The 23,506-nt window shown below is 43.1% G+C and overlaps 5 protein-coding genes across 16 annotated transcripts; 2 read left to right on the forward strand and 3 right to left on the reverse strand.

Annotated features, from left to right (window-relative positions):
* Positions 1-343: 343 nt before the first annotated feature.
* LOC4352792 (putative hydrolase C777.06c) lies at positions 344-5,111 on the reverse strand. The gene is made up of 10 exons (XM_015764045.3): positions 4,771-5,111; positions 3,465-3,600; positions 3,185-3,312; positions 2,540-2,687; positions 2,354-2,459; positions 1,726-1,784; positions 1,425-1,460; positions 1,213-1,322; positions 981-1,049; positions 344-724 (listed from the first exon to the last, which is right to left on the reverse strand). Exons 1-9 carry the CDS (start codon positions 4,977-4,979, stop codon positions 992-994), a joined length of 990 nt encoding a protein of 329 aa, XP_015619531.1. The 5' UTR covers positions 4,980-5,111; the 3' UTR covers positions 344-724; positions 981-991.
* Positions 3,561-12,056, reverse strand: LOC107275277 (putative hydrolase C777.06c). Of its 12 annotated transcripts, none has more exons than XR_010738487.1 (11): positions 11,738-12,056; positions 10,032-10,167; positions 9,753-9,880; positions 8,873-9,020; positions 8,693-8,798; positions 7,934-7,992; positions 7,593-7,628; positions 7,385-7,494; positions 7,117-7,185; positions 4,033-4,118; positions 3,561-3,600 (listed from the first exon to the last, which is right to left on the reverse strand). XR_010738487.1 is itself a non-coding variant. In XM_015764039.3 (10 exons), exons 1-9 carry the CDS (start codon positions 11,959-11,961, stop codon positions 7,128-7,130), a joined length of 1,005 nt encoding a protein of 334 aa, XP_015619525.1. In that variant the 5' UTR covers positions 11,962-12,056; the 3' UTR covers positions 3,561-3,600; positions 7,117-7,127. The 12 variants fall into 12 exon arrangements, 6 of the variants coding, with proteins under 6 accessions (XP_015619525.1, XP_015619529.1, XP_015619530.1 ...); XR_010738489.1 differs by lacking the exons at positions 3,561-3,600; positions 4,033-4,118 and adding exons at positions 6,582-7,006; positions 8,159-8,327; XM_015764039.3 differs by lacking the exon at positions 4,033-4,118.
* A 1,911-nt stretch (positions 12,057-13,967) lies between these two features.
* Positions 13,968-16,454, forward strand: LOC107275716 (pentatricopeptide repeat-containing protein At5g41170, mitochondrial). The gene has a single exon (XM_015763135.3). The coding sequence runs from the start codon at positions 14,118-14,120 to the stop codon at positions 16,296-16,298; it is 2,181 nt and encodes a 726-aa protein (XP_015618621.1). The 5' UTR covers positions 13,968-14,117; the 3' UTR covers positions 16,299-16,454.
* On the forward strand, positions 16,454-19,183 carry LOC4352793 (protein DETOXIFICATION 41). The gene is made up of 8 exons (XM_026022287.2): positions 16,454-17,011; positions 17,097-17,641; positions 17,720-17,806; positions 17,934-17,990; positions 18,066-18,304; positions 18,412-18,530; positions 18,642-18,728; positions 18,814-19,183. Exons 1-8 carry the CDS (start codon positions 16,721-16,723, stop codon positions 18,889-18,891), a joined length of 1,503 nt encoding a protein of 500 aa, XP_025878072.1. The 5' UTR covers positions 16,454-16,720; the 3' UTR covers positions 18,892-19,183.
* Positions 19,184-20,265: 1,082 nt separating this feature from the next.
* Positions 20,266-23,097, reverse strand: LOC4352794 (septin and tuftelin-interacting protein 1 homolog 1). The gene has a single exon (XM_015764665.3). The coding sequence runs from the start codon at positions 23,025-23,027 to the stop codon at positions 20,493-20,495; it is 2,535 nt and encodes an 844-aa protein (XP_015620151.1). The 5' UTR covers positions 23,028-23,097; the 3' UTR covers positions 20,266-20,492.
* Between the last annotated feature and the right edge of the window lie 409 nt (positions 23,098-23,506).

Raw genomic sequence — 23,506 nt, forward strand, 5'->3', positions numbered from 1 at the left:
GGCTTCAAGCTTTGTGGTTTTTGTGTTTTTTCAAGTTGCTACCCTACCCAAGAGACGACGTGTGAATACTTAACTTCAGGAAAATACTACTACCTCCGTTTCGAAATGTTTGACACCGTTGACTTTTTAGGACATGTTTGACCGTTCGTCTTATTCAGAAACTTTTGTGAAATATGTAAAATTATATGCCTACATGGAAATATATTTAACAATGAATCAAATGAGAAAAGAATTAATAATTACTTAAATTTTTTAAATAAGACGAACAGTCAAACATGTGCTAAAAAGTCAACGGTGTCAAACATTTCGAAATAGAGAGAGTAACATTTCGAAATAGAGAGAGTAGTACGAAATGAAACTTCAAAAAAGCTTCTGTTGGAGTTCATTATCATTCGAATCAGGCTTTCTCCAATTGACAAGGGCTACGACACTGGCATTGACAAGAAATCTTCAAGTGGTTTGCACAAGACAAACATACAGGAACTGGGATTCTGTGGGGTGCTGCAATGAAGCAGCTGCTTTGCCTTTTATTACTACTACTAAATACTAATATTTGGAACCAGGTTTGATGAATTATTCTACTGTACCTAGTGAGTTTGAACTATGACCAGTACGCTGTCAAAGCAGCAGCATTTGCCGTTTCTCCTTTCAGTTTCTTATCAAGAGGAGCTGAATAGTAACGGCAACTGGAAGCTTAATGCAGGTTACTGAAGAAGCAAATGCCCTGGTGTACATAGATAAGAAAATGTAAGAATGTGTGAGAACAAAGTTTAGCGATAGAAATAACACATGCACAATAAGCAGCAAGGGAACGAGTCCGATGAACTACTCCCTCCGACTTGAACTTGAACTATAAAGGCAGCTATATTTTGGGACAGAGGTAAGTAGAAGCTAACAAGATCCCATCATACGAGCTAAGAAATATGTTTGATCTGTATAGTGCATTCATCTAAACATCAAATAAATGCATTGGCCCGTACCTTTGTCAAATTTACAGATCAATGTAGACGCGCAATCCATCACGGGCTAACTGCACATCTATCCCCTCCCTGTACTCATAGATAATTACAGTGCATGAGTATGCATATCTTTCAGGAACTTACAATAAAGAGAAATCAGTACTCTACTTCAGTAATCGAGTAGTACATATTTTGTAATGCAGACACTAGCATGTATGTACGATCATCTAAGTCATCTTGCAGGAAACCCTACCTTCTGGACCACTCTTCCAACGTTTCATTGTCCTTGTGATGGTCCATCTCATGAGTCATCCCAATGAGCAATGCCCTTTTGGGGCAAATCCTCTTAACAGCATCCAGTGTCTGCATGGCATCATAGTATTAATATTTAGCATGAGAAGCCAGTTAGTTAGCTTTGAGGAAACAATAAAACAAATTGTTCAAGTCATTCAATAGAAAACCAACCTGATCCCAACAAAGATGGACATTATGAGAACCAGTCTGTTCACATGGAGAGAGAATGTCAGCACACAACATGTTAGTCTGAACAATGATACAACCTATTATGGCTAAATAACGAGAAATTCAAGCAATCAGTGATAATGTTCCCATGAATTGCAACAAAAGTCAGTTTTATACATGTTGAAAACTTGGCATATGCCAGCTCTGACCTTCTCTAGATGAATTGAAATTTGCAATTGACTGAAACAAGCAACTAAAGGGAAAAACATCCATCACTGACAAATAAGGAACTGAGGAAACTAACCCTATAAAGGCAGTCCAAGATGAGCAAATCCAGCTGACCCTCTCCAGACTTTGAAATTGCTGAAAGGTAAGCATGTGTGCACAGTAATGAGCTCCTGAATAGACTAAATATTTCCATGGCTAAGTACACAAGTCCATAGATTAATATTGCATTATAGCTATGCTAGAGGGGGCAACGATGTATTATGGTGAGCAACAAGCCACTAATCAGTACCAGCACGCGTGCATTGCAGCCAATGCAAAATGAAACATACTATATGACCTAGAACTAAAAATGCATAAAATGATTGTCCTCAATAGTCAATTCAGAAAACTATATTCATGACTAGATGAGATCAAGCACTTCTTTACTAAATGGATCATATTACATACAGCTCACGCATGTCTGCATATGTCTAGTCATAATAGATCATGATGAGACAATGGCATAGAACACACCATCACCCCTAACTCCTAACTTTAACAAGTAAAGATAAAGAAATAAACAGGCTGATACCAGTGGAATTTATCCTGACAAAAATATAGAACAAGTGATTAATGTCCTATGGTCACATGTCAGGATATTTACTCCCAAAAGGTAACCACAGGCACAGTAACCATTAGAGCAGCATTAGGAAGCAAAGGTATACCGTGTTCTGTGCTTGGAGGAAACCGTGAAACGTCTGATATATAAGCAACTTTTGATTTTCTTCCAAAAAGGAAACCCAGACAAACATAGTCCTCGCCATGGATCACCTAAGAGATATACGATACTAAGGCAAATGGAAGGAACAAAATAAAACAGAGATAACCAAAAAATGCAAACCATTTCTTACCGGCAGGGGAACAAACTCTAGCCCTGAGGTCACAAATGGTTTCTGAAGATCACTCTCGATTACTCTCCAATCAAGCTGAGCAACTCGCCGAACCTCTTCCCCTTCCTTTAGTTTCTTTCTGACCAAGTAAGGAAACTTTTGGGCAATGCTGTTCCAAAATAAACGCATAAGTATAGTACAAATCATCACTTACATTCTCAATTAATGACTGTTCGCAGGTGCAAAACAATGATGAAACATGAGGAGCAAATTGTCAACAAATTTCCATAACATTATAAATTGACAAGTTTTATATTCGCTGTTCTAATTTTATGGTTATTAGTTTCAAACATTACTTATCATATCACAGATACGTGTTGCCAATTAATCGAATATTTATGATTGGTACACAAGCAGATCTGCACTTCACACAACACAAGAAAAAGGATTACTGTGGGTGGCAATTATAGTGTAATACTTTAGTTCAAAGAATAAAACAAAACAAAGAGCAAACAACGCTAATAGTTAACGTGGCACAAATCACAAAGTAATTAAATTTTAACATAGCAAGACCCAAAAAGTGCACGGCATGTACACTTGACAAAGTTCAATTATAACTGAACAATATAAAAGCCTAAAAGCCAAGGTAAGCTAAAACTCAAATACCTGTTCATAGCAAATTGGGATAGATAAATTGGAGTTGGCTCAATATCATTCGTAGGACTAAATGGCTGTACAATCCGAACATCATCAAGACCCAAGATTGCATCGGCATGCTCATGAGTCAGAATAATCTGTAATGAATAACTAAAATGTGTTAGTGTAGGCATAAACATTGAGCATTTTTTTTATTATTTTACAGTAGATTCATCTATCATAGCAGCTCTTGTTCGCAGAAGTGAGAAGCTGAAGGAAAAAGAAAAAAAAAACAAGGATAAGAACTCACAGAATCAACACAAGGGATTTTATGATGGATAAACCACCGTAGAACTTGTTCTCGGAATGTCTTCCCAACATCAATTAGAATATATTTGTGTGTGACTTCATCTTGGCAATAATCAATCAGAAGAGAAGTATTGCACCTGTAGGAACCCCAAGTATTAATCTAGTCCCAGAAAAACGACACACAAGCATAATGTTGCCATCAAGCTTGTTTGTGCAATAATATTCCAAAACATTTGGGAAACAAGCATGGTGAGCAACTAAATGTTAAGGCTGACAATCACCAAAAGGGGAAGGAAGAAGCTAAGAATCGGTTGGCTAGTTGGCTACAAATGGACATAAATATGCATGATATAATCTAAGCCAACCAAGAAGATAAATCTAGTTATATAGAAGGCATTGATTAAGAGTATTAAATGCAGATATGAGCACAGATGAAGTGCCTTTTACTTTCAGTGATAAGTATGTATATATGACTCTTAAGACTGATTAGTTGGTGCAACCGTGCAAGTAACATCTCCCAACATCCAGTACAAAATTCCTGGAATTTCATGTTAAGAAAAACACAATACCAGAAAAATAAGTCACTCGCTATGCTTCCATGACATTGCACAGCTGCAACTTGAAACTGTGCCCCTTGTTTCTCAGTTTCCGCATACTGAAATATAGATATACCACCACTGTGAGTCCATCTTATTGAAGTTCCAATATATTGTTTAATCTTACAGAGGTCGACCATGACTAACCACTAAGCATACTGATTGATTGTCTGAGCCCAAAATTTTCGATCAATTTCTTGAGCACGCCATAACATGCACTGCAGGTTCTCCTATTCCTCGAAGTACTTTCAACTTCTAAACAATTTATCGGAATTCACTCTGCATACAGAACATCGCTACCATCTGCTGCTGCAAGCAGCCAAGCAGAAACCAGTGCCCATATTCTGCTCAGAATCAGTGCGTGTGAATCACTGAATCTACAAAGGCACAGCACCAGATACCTATCGCATCAACATTTCTCAGCTCTACTGTAAATCGTACAATCCCATTCCAAAACCCATCTACCAGCCTACCGCACCCAAAAGTAGCAGCAGAGGCAATCGTTCAGATCTCGGCGACTCATAATCACCCGAACAAAAGCATGGCGCCCACGCCCGTGCAATCTATACAAATGCACCGAACTGGAAGCTCCCGATCCATCTCATGCTGAACTCAGATCATCCACACCGACCTCGTGAAGACACAAGCGCAACCGACACGCCCGATTCCTAGAGGATAGAGGTGAGGACGAGGAGGAAGAATGATGTATACCTGTAGTTAGGGTTTAGCTCGGGGGGCACGGAGAGGGACTGGGAGCAGACGGCGCAGGGCGGGTCGGGGGGCTGGATCAGGCACCGCGCGTTGGGCACGGCGCTGGAGCAGCCCGTCCCGAGGAACACCAGCGAGGAGGAGGACGGCGGCGGCGCGGGCGTCCCTCCTTCGCCGGCGACGGAGTGGCCGTTGGGGACGGAGGCGGCCATTGGCGGCGAAGACGAGGCCTCTCTCCTCTCCGCCGGCGACCGTGGCGACGACGACGACGAGTCGGTGAGGGGAGGAGAAACGGAAACGGAATCAGGGGGAGAAGAGAAGATGCGGAAATGGTTTGGGAGGTCGTTTTGCAGATAGGTACCTGAGGTGGATGTTATTTCTGGCTGGGTGGTTTTTATTCATTCAAAAAGACCCAAATGGCTTCTCAAAAAAAAAATTGACCCAAAAGACTTCAGAATGGAGACCTATAAGACTATAAAAGCAAGTTTAATGGTATAGCCGACTACTAGCTCCAAATCATCTATAATCAATTTAACGTCAATTCTTACCATAGTTACCTATAAATATATACTACACTATTAGTTCAACATGTCATACATACATTGCATCTTGGAGTCTGTGCTATAGCTGGCTACAAATCTGTAGCCCGCTGCTTATCTCTCTCTTTTTTAATCTCCTCGATATGTGTTTATAGCAGACTTATAGTCTATTATTGTATCTGCTATGAGAAAAAGGAAGCCCATAAGATTTGCCACATGGATAAGTATTTGATTGTTTGCATCTAAAAGCAATGTTCTTTGATTAGAAAATTATCTTTGATTGGCTTCTTTGACGTTTGTGCCAGCCAATTGATTTTATATTACATACTCGATGTGCTAATTGTAACCAATTGCAACTTTATACTTCCTTTACCTTTCTTGTGTGTGTTTTCATGAATCAAATTTGACGGCGTCTTGCTCTTCCAAAAGCAAGGTTAGGTGTTAAGAAAGGCATAGTGTGGTAATGCACATGAATATTCGCTTTCAATGGCATATGCCACGCTTGTTTTTTTATTGAAGTCCTTTTTTTTAGCGTGGTTTGTACTTTAGATTACCATGGTGTGAACTAATATATTTGTGTTTGTGTATTTTACGAGGAAAGCGTTTGCTACGACCTGAGCATTTATCTAACTGAAACAAATTCACCTACGAGGTTGCCTTTTGTAAACGGTTCTTATCAGGCTATGCATGAACATGGCATTTTACCATGTACTACTTAATAACTCATCAATTTAGTGAACTTAACTTACTAAACATATAAAATGTTGTACGTACTCTTGCCACCTTTGAACAATGTGGGAGCATGAGAAGCTAACAAAATAGGATTAGATAAGAACAATAGATGTAATATATTTGGATGGTTCACAAGAATTCAAATACATGAATTTTAGAAGAAATCCTATGTAGAAAAGAAAGCAGAGAGAGAGGAAAAATAAAAAAATAAAACAAGAGATATGAGCTCATGTTATACTTCTTATGGAATGAAGTGTATAGGGAAGCAATCCATAGTAACCTTGCAATACTATTCCTTTGGTACAAAGGGTGTCACAGTAATTTTTTTCACCAAGGATTCCAATACTTAAAAGTAATTATATGGGCTCCTTTGAATCACAGGATTGAAAAAAAAATGGAGAATTAGGAAAAATATAGGATTCTGATATAAATATAAATATAAAATAGAGGATTGGAAAATACATGAAAAAAATATAGGAATGACCGTTTGGTTGGGCCGCAATAAAAACACATGAATTTTGGGAGAGATAAAGAGTCAAAGGATTCTTTCCATGATGTTCTACCTTATGTTAAATTTCCTTCAAAAATTTATGGGAAGAAGCATTCCATATGAATTTCATAGGATTTATTCCTTTGATTCAAAAGCTATATACGAAAAGTTCCTATAAGAATGAAATCCTTTAAAATTCATATGAATTTCCTTTCAATCAAAGGGGCTAAGAATTTCTTCTATCCAAAAGATCTTGTAATACTTCTACATTTGCACGATCCTTTTTCATAAATTTGTATTAACTACTGGACCTAAGTGGAAAAAAGTCCATAGGGGTGAGACCGTGAGAGTACACCCCTGCCCTGACGTCCTGACCCCACCACGGCTTTCATCAAAAACCCGCCGCCGGCGCCGCCGCCGGCACATTCTCCGGCATCCTCCGGCCATTTCCGGTCACTCTCATAGCCTCCAAATATAACTACGGAGGGAGTAGAAGCTAACAAGATTCCATCATACGAACTAAGAAATATGCCTGATCTGTATAGCGCTGTAGTCATCTAAACAACAAATAAAAGCATTGGTCCGTACCTTTGTCAAATTTACAGATCAATGTAGACACGCGATCCATCACGGGCTAACTGCACATCTATCCCCTCCCTGTACTCAATAGATAATTACAGTGCATGAGTATGCATATCTTTCAGGAACTTACAATAAAGAGAAATAAGACTCTATTTCAGTAGTCGAGTAGTACATATTTTGTAATGCAGACAAAATATGTACTGCTCGTGCCAAATTATTTGGGGACACTAGCATGTATGTACGATCATCTAAGTCATCTTGCAGGAAACCCTACCTTCTGGACCACTCTTCCAACGTTTCATTGTCCTTGTGATGGTCCATTTCATCAGTCATCCCAATGAGCAATGCCCTTTTGGGGCAAATCCTCTTAACAGCATCCAGTGTCTGCATGGCATCATAGTATTAAAATTTAGCATGAGAAACCAGTTAGCTTTGAGGAGATAATAAAACAAATTGCTCAGGTCATTCAATAGAAATCCAACCTGATCCCAACAAAGATGGACATTATGAGAACCAGTCTGTTCACATAGAGAGATAACGTCAGCCCACAACAGATCAGTACGAACAATGATACAACCTATTTTGCAATTTGCCTAACTAATGCAAATTTCAAGCAATCAGTGACGATGTTCATGTGAAATGCAACAAGCATGACATGTGTTGAAACAAGATTAAAGCAGTATTCATGTTTGGCATATGCCAGCTCTGATCTGCTCTTGATGAATTGCAATTGACAGAATGGTTGTCTAGAAACAAGTATGAAACATGAAATTAAAAGGAAAAACATCCATCACTCACAACTTAAGGAATTGAAGAAACTCACCCTACTAAGGCAATCCAAGATGAGCAAATCCAGCTGACCCCCTCCAGACTTTGAAATTGCTGAAAGGTAGGCATATGTACACAATGATGAGGTCCTGGGTAATGAAAACAAGATAGAAAGGAAATAAACTGACCAGATTCCTAGCTATTTCCAATGCAAACGATGAACAAGTATGCTTGCATGCATCTCCAAGAGAGAAGGGTTTATGGATAAATATTTCCTTACCAATCTCCATGGTTAAGTACACATGTCCATAGACCAAAATTGCATTATAGTATATGCTAGAGGGGGCACCGATGCATTGTGGTGAGCACCAAGCCATCAAGCGGAGAATTACCAATCAGTACCAGCATGCGTGCATTGCAGCCAATGCAAAACGAATATAGTATATGACCTAGAACTAAAAATGTATAAAATGATTGTCCTCAATAGTCCATTCAAACAACTATATGACTAGATGAGATCAAGCACTTCTTTACTAAATATATCATATTACAATATTAGATACAACTGACTCAAGTCTGCATATATCTAATAATAATAGATCATGATGAGGCAATGGGTGTAGAACACACCATCACCCCTAACTCCTAAATTTAACAAGAAAGATAAAGAAATAAACCAGGCTGGTACTAGTTGAATTTATGACAAAAATATAGAACAGGTGATTATTGCCCTATGGTCTCATGTCAGGATATTTATTCCCAGAAGGTAATCACAGGCACGGTAACTATTCAGCATTAGGAGGCGAAGGTATACCATGTTCTGTGCTTGGAGGAAACCATGAAACGTCTGATATATAAGCAACTTTTGATTTTCTTCCAAAAAGGAAACCCAGACAAATGTAGTCCTCGCCATGGATCACCTAAGAGATATACAAAAGTAAGGAAAATGGAAGGAGCAAAATAACAGAGGGTGATAGAAAAATGCAAACATTACTGGAAGGGGAACAAACTCTAGCCCTGAGGTCACAAATGGTATCTGAAGATCACTCTCGATTACTCTCCAGTCAAGCTGAGCAACTCGCCGAACCTCCTCCCCTTCCTTTAGTTTCTTTCTGACCAAGTAAGGAAACTTTTGGGCAATGCTGTTCCAAATTAAACATGTAAGTTAGTACAAATCATCACTTACATTCCCACTTAATGACAGTTGGCAGGTGCGAAACAATGATGAAACACGAGAAGAGCGAGGCAATTCAAACATTATTCATCATGAATACCTCCAGTAGGGAAGAGTTCTGGAAATAAAAAATCAAAAGAAAACAATATATCTTTGGAACACCATTTTAATCAAAGTTTCTCTGACAAGGTAGGCCAGTTCCTTTCCAAATGTTCGGAGCATACCAAACAAGTCAATACTTCTATCAAGCCTAGAAAGGGTTTGCTGTCCCTAAATAACTAGGACAAGAATCCACATGACCACAAAAAGGAGTTTATCAACTATCAACAATAACATATTAAACATGATGTATTTAATATGTTTTACTTTGTTGACCGAATTTCCATAATGCTGTAACTTGACAAGTTTTATATTCACTGTCTAATTTTATGGTTATTAAGTTGCCAATTAATCTAATATTTCTGACTGGTACACAAGCAGGTCTGCACTGCACACAACACGAGAAAAAAGATTACTGTAGGTTGGCAATTACAGTGTAATACTTTAGTTGAAAGAATAAAACAAAACAAAGAGTAAACAATGCTAAAATAGTTAATGTGGCACAAATCCAAAAGTAATTAAACTTTAGCACAGCAAGAGCTGCAAGACTCAAAAAGTGCACGGCATGTACACTTGGCAAAGCTCAATTATAATTCATTACCTGTCCATAGCAAATTGGGATAGATAAATTGGAGTTGGTTCAATATCATTCGTAGGACTAAATGACTGTACAATCCGAACATCATCAAGACCCAAGATTGCATCAGCATGCTCATGAGTCAGAATAATCTGTAATGAATAATTAAAATGTGTTAGTATAGGCATAAACATTGAGCATTTTTTTTATTATTTTACGGTAGATTCATCCACCGAAGCAGCTCTTATTCATAGAAGTGAGAAGTTGAAGCAAAAAAAACAAAAGAAAAGAAAAGGAACTCACAGAATCAACACAAGGGATTTTATGATGGACAAACCACCGTAGAACTTGTTCTCGGAATGTCTTCCCAACATCAATTAGAATATATTTGTGTGCATTTTCATCTTGGCAATAGTCAATCAGAAGAGAAGTATTGCACCTGTGCGAACCAAAGTATTAATATAGTCCCAGAAAAATGACACATAAGCATAATGTTGCCATCAACCATTGTTTGTGCAATAATATTCCAAAACATCTGAGAAACAAGCATGGTGAGCAACTAACTGTTAAGGCTGACAATTACCAAAAGGGGAAGGAAGAAGCTAAGAATCGGTTGGCTAGTTGGCTCCAAATGAACATAATATGCATGATACAAACTAAGGGGGAGTTTAGATCCAGGGGTGTAAAGTTTTGGCGTGTCATATCGGGTATTATATAGGGTGTCGCATGGGGTGTTCGGGCACTAATAAAAAAACTAATTACATAATCCGTCAGTAAACCGCGAGATGAATTTATTAAGTCTAATTAATCCGTCATTAGCAAATGTTTACTGTAGCACCTCATTGTCAAATCATGGAGCAATTAGGCTTAAAAGATTCGTCTCGCAAATTAGTCACAATCTGTGCAATTAATTATTTTTTTAGCCTATATTTAATACTTCATGCAGGTACAATCTGTGCAATTAATTATTTTTTAGCCTATATTTAATACTTCATGCAGGTGTCCAAATGTTCAATGTGACAGGGTGAAAAGTTTTGGGGTGGGATCTAAACAGGGCCTAAGCCAACTGAGAAATAAATCTAGGCATATAGAAGGCATTGACCAAGAGTATTAAATGCATATATGAGCACAGATGAAGTGCCTTTTACATTTAAAGATAAGTATGTATATATTTCATATTTGACTCTAAGACTGATTGGTTGGTGCAAGTAACATCACCCAATATTCAGTAAAAAAAATCCTCGAATTTTTGTTAACATAAACACAAGACAAGAAAAATAAGTCACTTGCTTTGCTTCCATGACATTGCACAGTAGCATCTTGAAATTGTGCCCCTTGTTTCTCAGTTTCTGCATACTGAAATATGGATATCTCACCACTATGAGTCCATCTTATTAAAATTCCAACATATTGTTTACTCTTACAGAGGTTGAGCATGACTACCCACTAAGAGTACTGATTGATTGTCTGAGTCCAAAATTTCCGATCAATATCTTGAGCGCGCCATAACACATACTGCAGGTTCTCCTAATTCTCGAAGCATCAATAACTTAAACAATCACTCAGAATTCACTTTGCATACTACTGCTACCATCTGCTGCACAGTTGCAGCAAGCAGCCAAGTAGAAACCAGCGCCCATATTCTGCACAGAATCAGTGCGTGTGAATCTACATTCTACAACAACACAGGCACCTCTCTCATCAACATTTCTCAGCTCTCGAGCGTACCAATCATACAACGCACAAAATCCCATTCCAAAACCCATCCACCGCGCCCAAAACAGAAGCGGAGGCACTCGTTCCAGATCAAAAAGCGTGACACCCGCGAAATCTACACAAATGTACGGAACCAGAACTCCCAATCCATCCCCACGATGATCTCTGATCCACACCGACCCCGTCAAATCTCTCAAACAAACCCCAAGCCGCAACGCATCAGCAGCAGCAGCAAACGTGACCGACACCGCCCGATTCCCTAGAGGAAGAATTTACTCATGATGTATATATACCTGTAGTTAGGGTTTAGCTCGGGGGCCACGGAGAGGGACTGGGAGCAGACGGCGCAGGGCGGGTCGGGGGGCTGGATCAGGCACCGCGCGTTGGGCACGGCGCTGGAGCAGCCCGTCCCGAGGAACACCAGCGAGGATGAGGAGGACGGCGGCGGCGGCGGTGGCGTCCCTCCTTCGCCGGTGGCGGTGGCGGCGCCGTGTCCGTTGGGGACGGAGGAGGCCATTGGCGGCGAGACGAGGCCTCTCTCCGCCGGCGACCGTGGCGACGACGACGAACGGCGACGGCGAGTCGGTGAGGGGGAGGAAAGAGAAACGGAACGGAATCAGGGGGAGAAGAGAAGATGCGGAAATGGTTTTGGGAGGTCGTTTTGCAGATAGGTACCTGGAGGTGGAGGTTATTTCTGGCTGGGTGGTTTTTGTTCATTCAAAAAGACCCAAAAGAATTTAAAAAAAATTGACCCAAATGACCTATATCAGAAAAATTAACCCAAACGACTTCTTCCTAAAAGAATTTGACCCAAAAGACTTAAAAATGGAGACCCAGAAGACTATAAGAAAAAGGGAGGCCCATAGATTTGCCACATGGATAAGTGTTTGATTAGTTGCATCTAAAATCAATGGTTTTTTATTAAAGTTATCTTTGATTGGTTTCTTTGATGTTTGTTCCGGTCTATTGATTTTATAGTACAGACTCCATGTGCTAATAGTAACTAATTGCAACTTGATACTTCCTTTACCTTTCTTGTGTGCGTTTTCATGAATCAAATTTGACGGTGTCTTGCTCTTCCAAAAGCAAGGTTAGGTGTTAAGAAAGGCATGGTGTGGTAATGCACATGAATATTCGCTTTCAATGGCATATGCCTTGCTTGTTTTTTTCATTGAAGTCCTTTTTTAGCGTGGTTTATACTTTAGATTACCATGGTGTGAACTAATATCTTTATGTTTGTGTATTTTATAAGGAAAGCGTTTGCTATGACATGAGCATTTATATAACTGAAGCAAATTCACTTACGAAATTATGTCATTTGTAAACTGTTCTTATCAGGCTATGCATGAACATGGCATTTTACAATGTCTTACTTAATAACTCATATCAATTTAGTTAATAACTTACAAAACAGATACACAATGTTGTACGTACTCTTGCCACCTTTGAACAATGTGGGAGTATGGGAAGCTAACAACGTAGGAATAGATAGGAACAATAGATGTAATATATTTGGATGGTTCACAAAAATTCAAATACATAAATTTTAGAGGAAATCCTATGCGGAAAGAGAGTAGAGATTGAGGAAAAAATTTAAAAAAATAAAACAAGAGATATGAGCTCATGTTAAATTTCTTATGAAATGAAGTGTATAGGGAAGCAACTCATAGTAACCTTGCAATACTATTACTCTGGTACAAAGGGTGTCATGGTAATTTTTTCACCAAGGATTCCAATACTTAAAAATAATTGTATGGGCTCCTTTGAATCACATGAATAAAAAAACAGAGGAATATGAAAAATATAGGATTTTGACACGAATACAATTGTAAAATGAAGAATTACAAAACACATAAAAAACATAGGAATGATCGTTTGATTGAGCCGCAGGAAAAACACATGAATTTGTGGAGAATAAAGACTCAAAGGATTATTTCCATGAGATTCTACCTCATGTTAAATTTTCTCCAAAACTTATATGGGAAGAGGCATTCCACAGGAATTTTATAGGATTCATTCCTTTAATTCGAGGGGCTATATAGGAAAATTTCCAATAGGAGTGAAATCCTCTAAAATTCACGTGAATTTCCTTTGAATCAAATGGGTCTAAGAATTTCTTCTATCCAAAAAAATACTTCTACATTTGCACGATCCTTTTTCATAAATTTGTACTACTTTCATTTTCATTTTATGTTATAAGACTTTCTAGCATTGCATATATTTATATAGATGTTAATGAATCTAGGCACACATATATGTCTAGATTTATTAACATACATATAAATATGGACAATGAAGTCTTGTAATACAAAACGGATGAAGTATTAGCCCATGAGGATGAGAATACACTGTACACCCCTGACCTGACGTCCTGGGGGCTTTTAACTATTTGCCATTCTTACGTATATTGCTTAACGATTTGCCACTAGACCCATATGTGATAGACACATGAGGGCCCACATGTCATTTACAGGGTGTGGCAAATCGTTAATTGCCATGTCACAGGAGTGGCAAATAGTTAAATTTCCCGATGTCCTGACCCCACCACGGCTTTCATCAAAAACCCGCCGCCACCGCCACCGCCACCGCCGCCGCCGCCGGCACATTCTCCGGCATCCTCCGGCCATTTCCGGTGAAACTCACCGCCGCCGGAAGCGTGTCTCTCGCGGCGCGATGTCTACGCATCTTACCAAGAACCCATCGCCCCTGTTGCATCGCCATCTCCATCTCCTCCTGCAGCCCCGCCGCCTCTGCAGCAGCGCCACCGCCGGCGAACTCGCCTCGGAATCCGCATCCGTCGGACGGGCGGTTTACCGGGTGGACGACGACCTCGCGGAGGAGTCGAGGAGCAGGCTCGTGCGCGACACCTGCAGGCTGCTCGAGCTCCGGGAGTCGTGGAGCCCGAAGCTGGAGGCCCAGCTCCGCCACCTCCTCCGCGTGCTCTCGCCGCCGCAGGTCCGCGCCGTGCTGCGCGCGCAGGCGCGGGGGGACGTCCGCCGCGCGTTCGAGTTCTTCCGGTGGGCCGACCGCCAGTGGCGGTACCGCCACGCCCCGGAGGTGTTCGACGAAATGCTGAGCCTCCTCAGCAACACCAGGCTCCACGACCCCGCCCGCCGCGTCGTGCGTCTCATGATCCGCCGTGGCGTGCGGCGTGGGACCGAGCAGTTCGCGCAGCTCATGCTCTCGTACAGCCGTGCGGGGAAGCTCCGCTCCGCCATGCGCGTGCTCCACCTCATGCAGAAGGACGGGTGCGCGCCTGACATATCGATTTGCAACATGGCGGTGAATGTCCTCGTGGTGGCCGGGCGTGTCGACAAGGCGCTTGAGTTCGCCGAACGGATGCGCCGCGTTGGGGTTGAGCCAGATGTGTACACATACAATTGCCTTATCAAGGGGTTGTGCGGGGCTCGGCGGGTTGTTGATGCCATGGAGATGATTGGTGTAATGCTGCAAAATGGGTGCCCTCCTGATAAGATTAGCTACTATACAGTGATGAGCTTCTTGTGTAAGGAGAAGAGGGTGGAAGAGGTCCGAGGTTTGCTTCAAAGGATGAGGAATGATGCAGGTCTATTTCCAGATCAGGTCACTTATAATGTGCTCATCCATGGGCTTGCAAAGCATGGCCATGCAGATGAGGCATTGGAGTTCTTGAGGGAATCGGAGGGGAAAAGATTTAGAGTGGATGAGGTTGGATATAGTGCAATTGTGCACTCATTTTGTTTGAATGGGAGGATGGCGGAGGCAAAAGAGATTGTAGGTGAGATGATCTCAAAGGGGTGTCAACCTGATGTTGTGACATATAGCACAGTAGTTGATGGGTTTTGCCGCATTGGGGAACTTGATCAAGCAAGAAAGATGATGAAGCATATGTATAAGAATGATTGCAAGCCAAATACAGTCACACATACTGCTCTGTTAAATGGGCTCTGCAAAGTTGGGAAAACGTCGGAGGCCTGGGAATTGCTAAACAAGAGCGAAGAGGAGTGGTGGACTCCAAGTGATATCACTTACAGCGTTGTAATGCATGGATTTAGAAGAGAAGGGAAACTAAAAGAATCATGTGATGTGGTAGTGCAGATGTTGCAGAAGGGTTTCTTCCCCACAACTGTGGAGATTAACTTACTGATCCATGCTCTATGTAAGGACAGAAAACCAGCAGAGGCCAAAGACTTCATGGAACAGTGCCAGAGCAAAGGCTGTACAATTAATGTTGTTAATTTCACTACTGTGATTCATGGATTTTCTCGGCAGGGTGATTTGGAATCAGCACTCTCTTTGATGGACGACATGTATCTGAGCAACAGGCATCCTGATGTTGTAACTTATACTGTTGTTGTTGATGCTTTGGGAAAGAAAGGTAGATTAAAAGAAGCGACAGGGCTTGTGGAGAAAATGCTCAACAGAGGCGTGCTCCCTACACCTGTTACATACAGGACAGTGATACATAGATACTGTGAGAAGGGCAATTTGGAAGACTTGCTCAATCTACTGGAAAAAATGCTAGCAAGACAAGAGATGAAGAGCGCATACAATCAGGTCGTTGAGAAGCTATGTGCTTTCGGTAAACTTAATGAGGCTTACAGTCTCCTCTACAAGATACTGAGAACTGCTTCAGTGAGAGATGCTCAAACATGCCACATTCTGATGGAGAGTTTTCTGAATAGAGGCCTCGGACTTCAGGCCTACAACGTGGCCTGTCGTATGTTCCGGAGAAATTTAATTCCTGATGTTAAATTATGCCAAAAAGTTGATAATCAACTGGCCTCAGAGAAAAACAAACCAGTTCCTGGAAAACTCATGGTTAAGTTTGCTGAAAGAGGTCTTCTGAAACAAGTAAAACAAGATAGCAATTGATTTACAGCGTATCGATCTATTTGTATTTATTCATCCAATATTTAAGATTCGAAAAACAAGCAATTGTGATGGTTAGAGTCAGAGGCAATACGATACTACATGCTGTAAAGCTTGTTCTTTTGCTTTCTGGATGCAATGCAATCTGCAATTCATCTATCCTAATTCCTAAACTGGCAGCTTCCTAGTTGTCTATGTTCAGCTGGATTGCAAACTCCATGGTTAATTGGTCATGCCTTACTACTGCACCTACTTCTTCACAGCAACCAACTTATTCACAGCAGCAAACGGACTGGTAGGTCTGGCACTTGAAGGTTAGTTAGCTGCTACTGAAAATTCAAAAGAGCTATGAATCTTTGGCAGGTCTATAAATGCCTTGGTCCATTATGAATTATGTTGAGCAAAGCACTTAAGGGGAGGAGACAATGGCGGAAACAAGCAGTGCACGGTCGCCATTGCTGGACGTCGATGAGTCTTCGGGTGCGTCGGAGGAGCTGCTGCGCCGGGAGCCCGTGCCGCGGAGCGTTCTGTCGCGGCTGGCGGCATGGGAGGCCGGCAACCTGTGGCGCATCTCGTGGGCGTCCATCCTCATCACGCTCCTCAGCTTCACTCTCAGCCTCGTCACCCAGATGTTCGTCGGCCACCTCGGTGAGCTCGAGCTCGCCGGCGCCTCCATCACCAACATTGGCATTCAGGGCCTAGCCTATGGCATCATGGTAACTTTGATTTCTTGCATGCACTCTGGTTGTTTGGGAATGTAAAGCATTATGATGTGTGTGTTGCTTGCATGCAATGCTGCAGATTGGCATGGCGAGCGCGGTGCAGACGGTGTGCGGCCAGGCGTACGGCGCCAGGAAGTTCAGGGCCATGGGCATTGTGTGCCAGAGGGCGCTGGTGCTCCAGTTCGCGACAGCCATCGTCATCGCATTCCTTTACTGGTACGCCGGCCCGTTCCTGCGGCTCATTGGGCAGGCCGCGGATGTGGCGGCAGCGGGGCAGCTGTACGCGCGCGGCCTGGTGCCTCAGCTGCTCGCGTTCGCGCTCTTCTGCCCGATGCAGAGGTTCCTGCAGGCCCAGAACATCGTCAACCCCGTTGCCTACATCACCATGGCCGTGCTGATCTTCCACATCCTCATATCGTGGCTGACCGTGTTCGTGCTCGGCTTTGGCCTCCTCGGCGCGGCACTGACGCTGAGCTTCTCTTGGTGGGTGCTCGTGGCATTGACATGGGGGCTCATGGTCTGGACTCCGGCTTGTAAGGAGACGTGGACTGGATTGTCCGTGCTCGCGTTCAGAGGCCTCTGGGGATATGCCAAGCTTGCCTTCGCGTCAGCCGTCATGCTAGCGTGAGTGATCTACTTATCTTGAGCTATGAGCCATAGTTCTTGCGTGTTTATGTCTTGTTTTCATGTGTTCTTGGTCAGGTTGGAGATTTGGTATGTGCAAGGATTTGTGCTTCTTACTGGCTTCCTCCCCGACCCAGAGATTGCACTTGATTCGCTCTCTATCTGGTATGCCGCCCACACCCTGTTTACCTCATGATACTCATTGGTCTTGCAGTTTCAAATGTCTGCTTATACACTACTGCAGTATTCATATATATGTAACTCACATCGCTATGTATTTTACGCATGTCAGCATCAATTACTGGAATTGGGACTTCCAGATCATGCTTGGTTTAAGCTATGCGGCCAGGTGAGTGCAAATGAAAGATACACACTTCTCAATCCCACTTCATTATTCAAACTTTTGCATGAACTTATTATGCAGTATTCGTGTCGGTAATGAGCTTGGAGCTGGCCATCCAAATGTGGCAAGGTTCTCGGTCTTCGTGGTTATCACAGCAAGCGTTGCCTTCAGCATCCTGGCTACAATTCTAGTCCTAGTTCTCAGGTATCCCCTGAGCACGCTCTACACAAGCAGCACCACCGTGATCGAGGCTGTCATCAAACTGACACCGTTGCTGTCCATCAGCATCTTCTTGAATGGAATTCAGCCAATCCTCTCAGGTGCATTTCACATAGCACAAACGCTTCGCATTTCGCATTTCTCGGCTGCCAAGTAGTAGCATGATTGTAACTGAAGAATTGCTTGGTTACCTTTGAGAAATCTGCAGGAGTGGCCGTTGGTAGTGGATGGCAGGTGGTGGTTGCCTATGTCAATGTTGGTGCCTACTACCTGATTGGGCTGCCAATTGGATGCGTCCTTGGATACAAAACAAGCCTGGGGGCAGCTGTAAATACTACTGCTCTCTCCTAATTTCTTTCCAGTTTACTTTTCTATGTTACAGTTTTTCACACAGATTTCATCAGTTGCAACTCATAACATCTTGTTTATGTTAATCAGGGGATCTGGTGGGGCTTGATCATAGGAGTATCTGTGCAAACGGTAGCTCTGATCATCATCACTGCCAGGACCAACTGGGACAATGAGGTGTGCTCTTTAGTTCATCCTTGTGATCTCTCCATGGAAGCTTTGATCAACGGTGGTGGTGCTCATGGTGATGCTTCTTTGACAGGTGATGAAGGCGATTCAGCGACTGCGGCAAACCGCCGTGGATGATGGCACGGTTCCCATCGTCGACGACATCGAGTGATCTGCCTGAATGGAACTGAACAGGATTACAGGACTGATCTAGAGCTCAGCTTGGCCATCCTAGAAGCTCCAAGTTGGACATGGCAAAGATTTTCTTGGGTTGTTTACCCTTTCGGCTTCAGTTTATGTAGCATCTCAGTAACTCAGTTCCAATTTGATTAGTGGACGAGAAAATTTGGTTTAGTTTCGTACAACTAAGATGCTTTTGTAGTGTGTTCTTGCTCCGAATTGGTATTCATGAATATTTTCCTATTCCTGAAAGCAAATCAAATTCCACATATATTAGTGAAGAAGCAAGATAGCAAAATTCCAGCAATCAGTAGTCAGTAACACACTGCTCAGCCACATCTCGAGATTTTTCAGTTTAATTCAGTACCTATTGCAAAGTTATTCATATTTTACAAAATATGAAAGGAAAAAAACTTTACTTGACACCTTTTTCTGATAATAACAGAATTTGGTCCGAAAGATTACAAAAAGCTGCAGCTCTTTAGCAATAAATAAGCCCACACACCCATCAGGCCAACAAAACAAATAGAATTCGACCACAACCCAAACTCACCCAACAATGGCAACTGGTGTTGACAAATTACACCAGGACAAGCCTCTAATGCCTGAAAAACAAAAACCGCCCCAAAAATCATGGGAACTGAGAAGATTCCATAAATTCACAGAATGAACAATTTATAAAACCACCATAACCTCAGTTACATTTACATGTATAATGTCATAACATGAAATGAGATCACACCTCCCACATCCACAACAAATTGACATACATTTTCACTCATTCCTATAGCAGTCATACAGGTTATCTAAGTATGATCTAATAAAGAAGCAATATTCATCAAGCTTTTGAGTTTCCTTGACAATGAACAATGGCAGCAGCTATCTTCTTAGAGAAAATAAAGAATCCCATGTCCATCAAATGATTTTACCTGCATATCGAAGGTAAGCAAAAAGAATGATATATCTCAAGATATACATACTATGTGAGTATCTTGGTATAGTAGGTAAGGATACCAAATATCACACCTTTTCTATATTACCGTTCTTGCTTGACCAAGCATTTCTTTATAGCAACACTAGGCAAGAATGCTGAAATGTCCTGAAGAACAAGGAAGAACTGAGTGCAATGCTCACTAAATCTGCCACGGCTAATTCATCTGAATTGCGGAGCATAGTATAACTCTTTACAGTATTGTCCTGAGCTTTATGCAAATAAAGAAGATACAATTCAACTAGCCACCCAGAGCCCAACCTCATTTTCTAATTTTTCAAATCTAACTGAATGATTCAAAGCAAGCACATATCAACAAATTGTACAGCCCAAGAGAAGCATCCAAGAAATAAAAATATTGATGACACAACCAAATAGAATTGTCATGGTGATAACTAATAGTTAATAAATCATTTGTTCATTCTATGGCAAGAAAAAGGCACCACGGTGCATATTAAAGCATGAATATAAATACTACAAAGTTACTAGGCCAAACAACAACCTGTTCAGATACATCATTAAACCATCTGCTCTTTAGAAATATTCTACAATGATGATCAAAACTGACACCTTTTAGTAATAGTACACAATAGGATGATCAACTAGCGTTGCCTCGCCTTCCGGTTCATTTCTATCAATTGTGTAAGAGAGACAGCACTCCATCTCTCAATTCCTTCTTGAAGTTGTGCGTAGAGTAGGCGCTTCACAGAGTCGATGCAAATACTTACGGTGCCAAACTCATACACTGGCATACCATTGTAGAATTTACCAACTCTGGGCATAAACAATAAGCCTTGGTCCATTGCATATGCCTGGATAGACTCCTTAAAGCTCATATCCGCCATGGCTGCTCCTGGCACCGCATGGTGAGTCATGTATTGTGATGCTTGCTGTGCTGCATCAAATTGCCTCTTCTCTGTTGCTCTCAAGTAGCCCACATTTTCCCTAGCGCCAGGTTGCACCACCTCAAGGCCTTCAGCAGCTCGGTTCATCATGTCAAGGCCAGCCGTTAAAAGCATCCGTATGCGCTCATTGGCAAGCAATTCTGGTGGGAAAAGGCCCTTCCAGCCCTTGTACCAGTTCATGATTTCATTGAAATCAGGATTTGGTGAACACAGCCAATGGTACAGGACCTGCTGCCACTTGCTGAAGAAATCTACTTCCAACATATGGACCATATGGTGTACTGGAATTGCAGAAGCCCAAATCATTACCCAGTTGAACTGGTCGAGTTTCTGGTTTGCAGGGTTGATCTGAAATTCTTGAAGTGCCATTTTCAATTTTGGTACGATATAACGCACAATCAAGTCTTCCCAGCTTGCGGCATCAAATACATCCTTCCATGGAGACAACACAGCATAGGCTGATGCATCGTGAGCTTGCCAAACATGGAGAACACTACTCAGTTTGTATCGAATAGAATGGCACAAGGTATCTATCCTCTGTCCTAGCATTGGCAACCATGGATGCACCCATACATGGATTGGTACCTTCTCCCTGCGTGGGTCCCAAGAATCTACTGCAGCTGAAAGCTTTGGCATTATGACATGCTCCAATATTGACTGGAGCACGATAGGGGGCAGCAACCGTTCCCATGATTCAAGAAACCGAAGCATTGGTTCTGGATCCCTAGCCTCCCATGAATTGGTTCCTGATATCCTCACAGCGGGTAGGATGACCTCGCAAACCAATTGTGCATATGGAGCCATCGATTCAACATCACCTGAGAAGTCATATGCTTGATCCCCCTGCAGCAAATCTTTCCATGATGACATGATCTCCAAGCCAAACAACGGATTTTGCAGTGGTTGCCACCCCTGGAAGACTCGGATTAGTAGCGGATGAGCAAACCGGCAGGCAATCCATGCAACACTGCACATCTTGAATTCCTCCACGTAGCATGCCTTCAATTCCTGAAAGGTCTTAAGCAACCCTTCCAGAGAGAGAATACCTGCAGTATCATCCACTCGGACCTGCTCCAGCACTCCTGCAATCTTCTCCATAACTTGTAGTTGGCGTTTCTGCAAAGCCTCCTGTTTTGCCACTTTCTCCTTCTCCCGCACTAAGCTTGCCACCTTCTCCTGCTCCCGTCGCAGCTGCCCATCCAGCCTCACAATATCAGCCTTGGCCTCATCGACAAGCAGCCTCACATTGTATTGCAACTCTGGCATCGGCACATCGTTCGCCTCCATCTCCTGCTCCACGTTGAGCCCCTTCAAGTCCGTTAGCACGCGTGCCTGAGGCCCTCGCATGTCGATCACCTTCTGCACAACCGTAGGCTGCTCGTCCTGCTCCTGCTCGCTGCGCATCGCCAGCAACTCGTTCTTCGTCAGCACGGGGCCTTTCTTCGCACCGGCCTTCTTCGACCACCTCTGCTGCTCCTTCTTGGCGGGCGCCGGTGGAGGCGGAGGCGGCAAATTCTCCTTAGTAAAGAATGGCTTGGGCTCCTTGAACCCCTCGACGCTTCCGAGACCGGCGTTCTTGGGGCGCAGAGTGGTCTCCACCGGCGCGACTATACCTTGCTCGTTCTTGCCGAGCCCCATCCCATCCTTGTACCCCATCATGGCCATCATCTTGGCCACCTTCGTGTTGGACCCCAGGCTCCCCAGAGCCGGCGCCGGCTTCCCGGAGGCCACCCCCGACGCCTGCCTGCGCCGCGCGGCCGTCTCCCGCTCCCGCGCCCTCTCCTCCCGCCTCGCCCTCGCGCCCTCCGCGATCCGCTGCCCGAACGCCGTGGGCAGGTCGAGATCCTCCTCCTCCTCCGCCGCATCATCCTCACCCGCCGCGGAGGCGGAGGCGGAGGCGGAGGCAGCGGCGCCAAGGCCGGGCCTCTCCTCGAGCTCGGGCTCGGGCTCCTTGCTGGGCATGAACTTGCCGGCGGACTGGAAGTGGACGGGGCGCGAGAGGTCGGGCTCGGCCTCGTCCCTGCGGCGCTTGCGGCGGCTGCGGCGGCGGCCGTCGTCGGAGTCGTAGTCGGAGTCGCCCTCGGCGAAGACGCCGTAGAGCGCGTCGTCGCGCGTCTGCGGCGCGCGCTCGCGGCGGCGCTCGTAGTAGAACTCGCCGTCCCTGCCGAACCGGCCGCCCTCGAAGTCGCCGTCCATGTCGAACCGGTCCATCCCCTCCGCGTCCTCCTCCATCGCGCCGCCGCCGCCGCCGCCCGCCGCTGCGATTTAGGGTTAGTGTTGGATTCGGGGGGAAGAGTGCGACGAGAGGAGAGATTTTTTTTTTTTTTTTTTGGAAATAAGAAAAATTTCCTGTTAAGTCGGTGATGAGATCAGGAAGGTTACATCTCGGCCGTTGATGTGGGGAGCAACGGTTGGATTGTGGCGATGGTTCCCCTCCCCTTTGTATTCTGGTTAGAACACATGTTCGGATTGTTGGTTAAGCTAGTTTGTTGACTTTAACCGTCAAAAATAATTATCAGTAAGTAAGATCGTTGACAACCATGAATTAGTGATAAAAAATATTTCATTATCTTACTTATTTTCACTAGCACCATATTTTTTCCTTGAACAATTAGATATTTTCAGATAACAATTATCTATTTTTTTGGTTGCACGAAGAAACCATCATTCTTGATTTTACGACATAGTATCCTCTCCAGTTCCATAATTTT

This window comes from Oryza sativa, chromosome 12 (assembly GCF_034140825.1).
Source record: "Oryza sativa Japonica Group chromosome 12, ASM3414082v1".
NCBI lineage: Eukaryota > Viridiplantae > Streptophyta > Magnoliopsida > Poales > Poaceae > Oryza > Oryza sativa.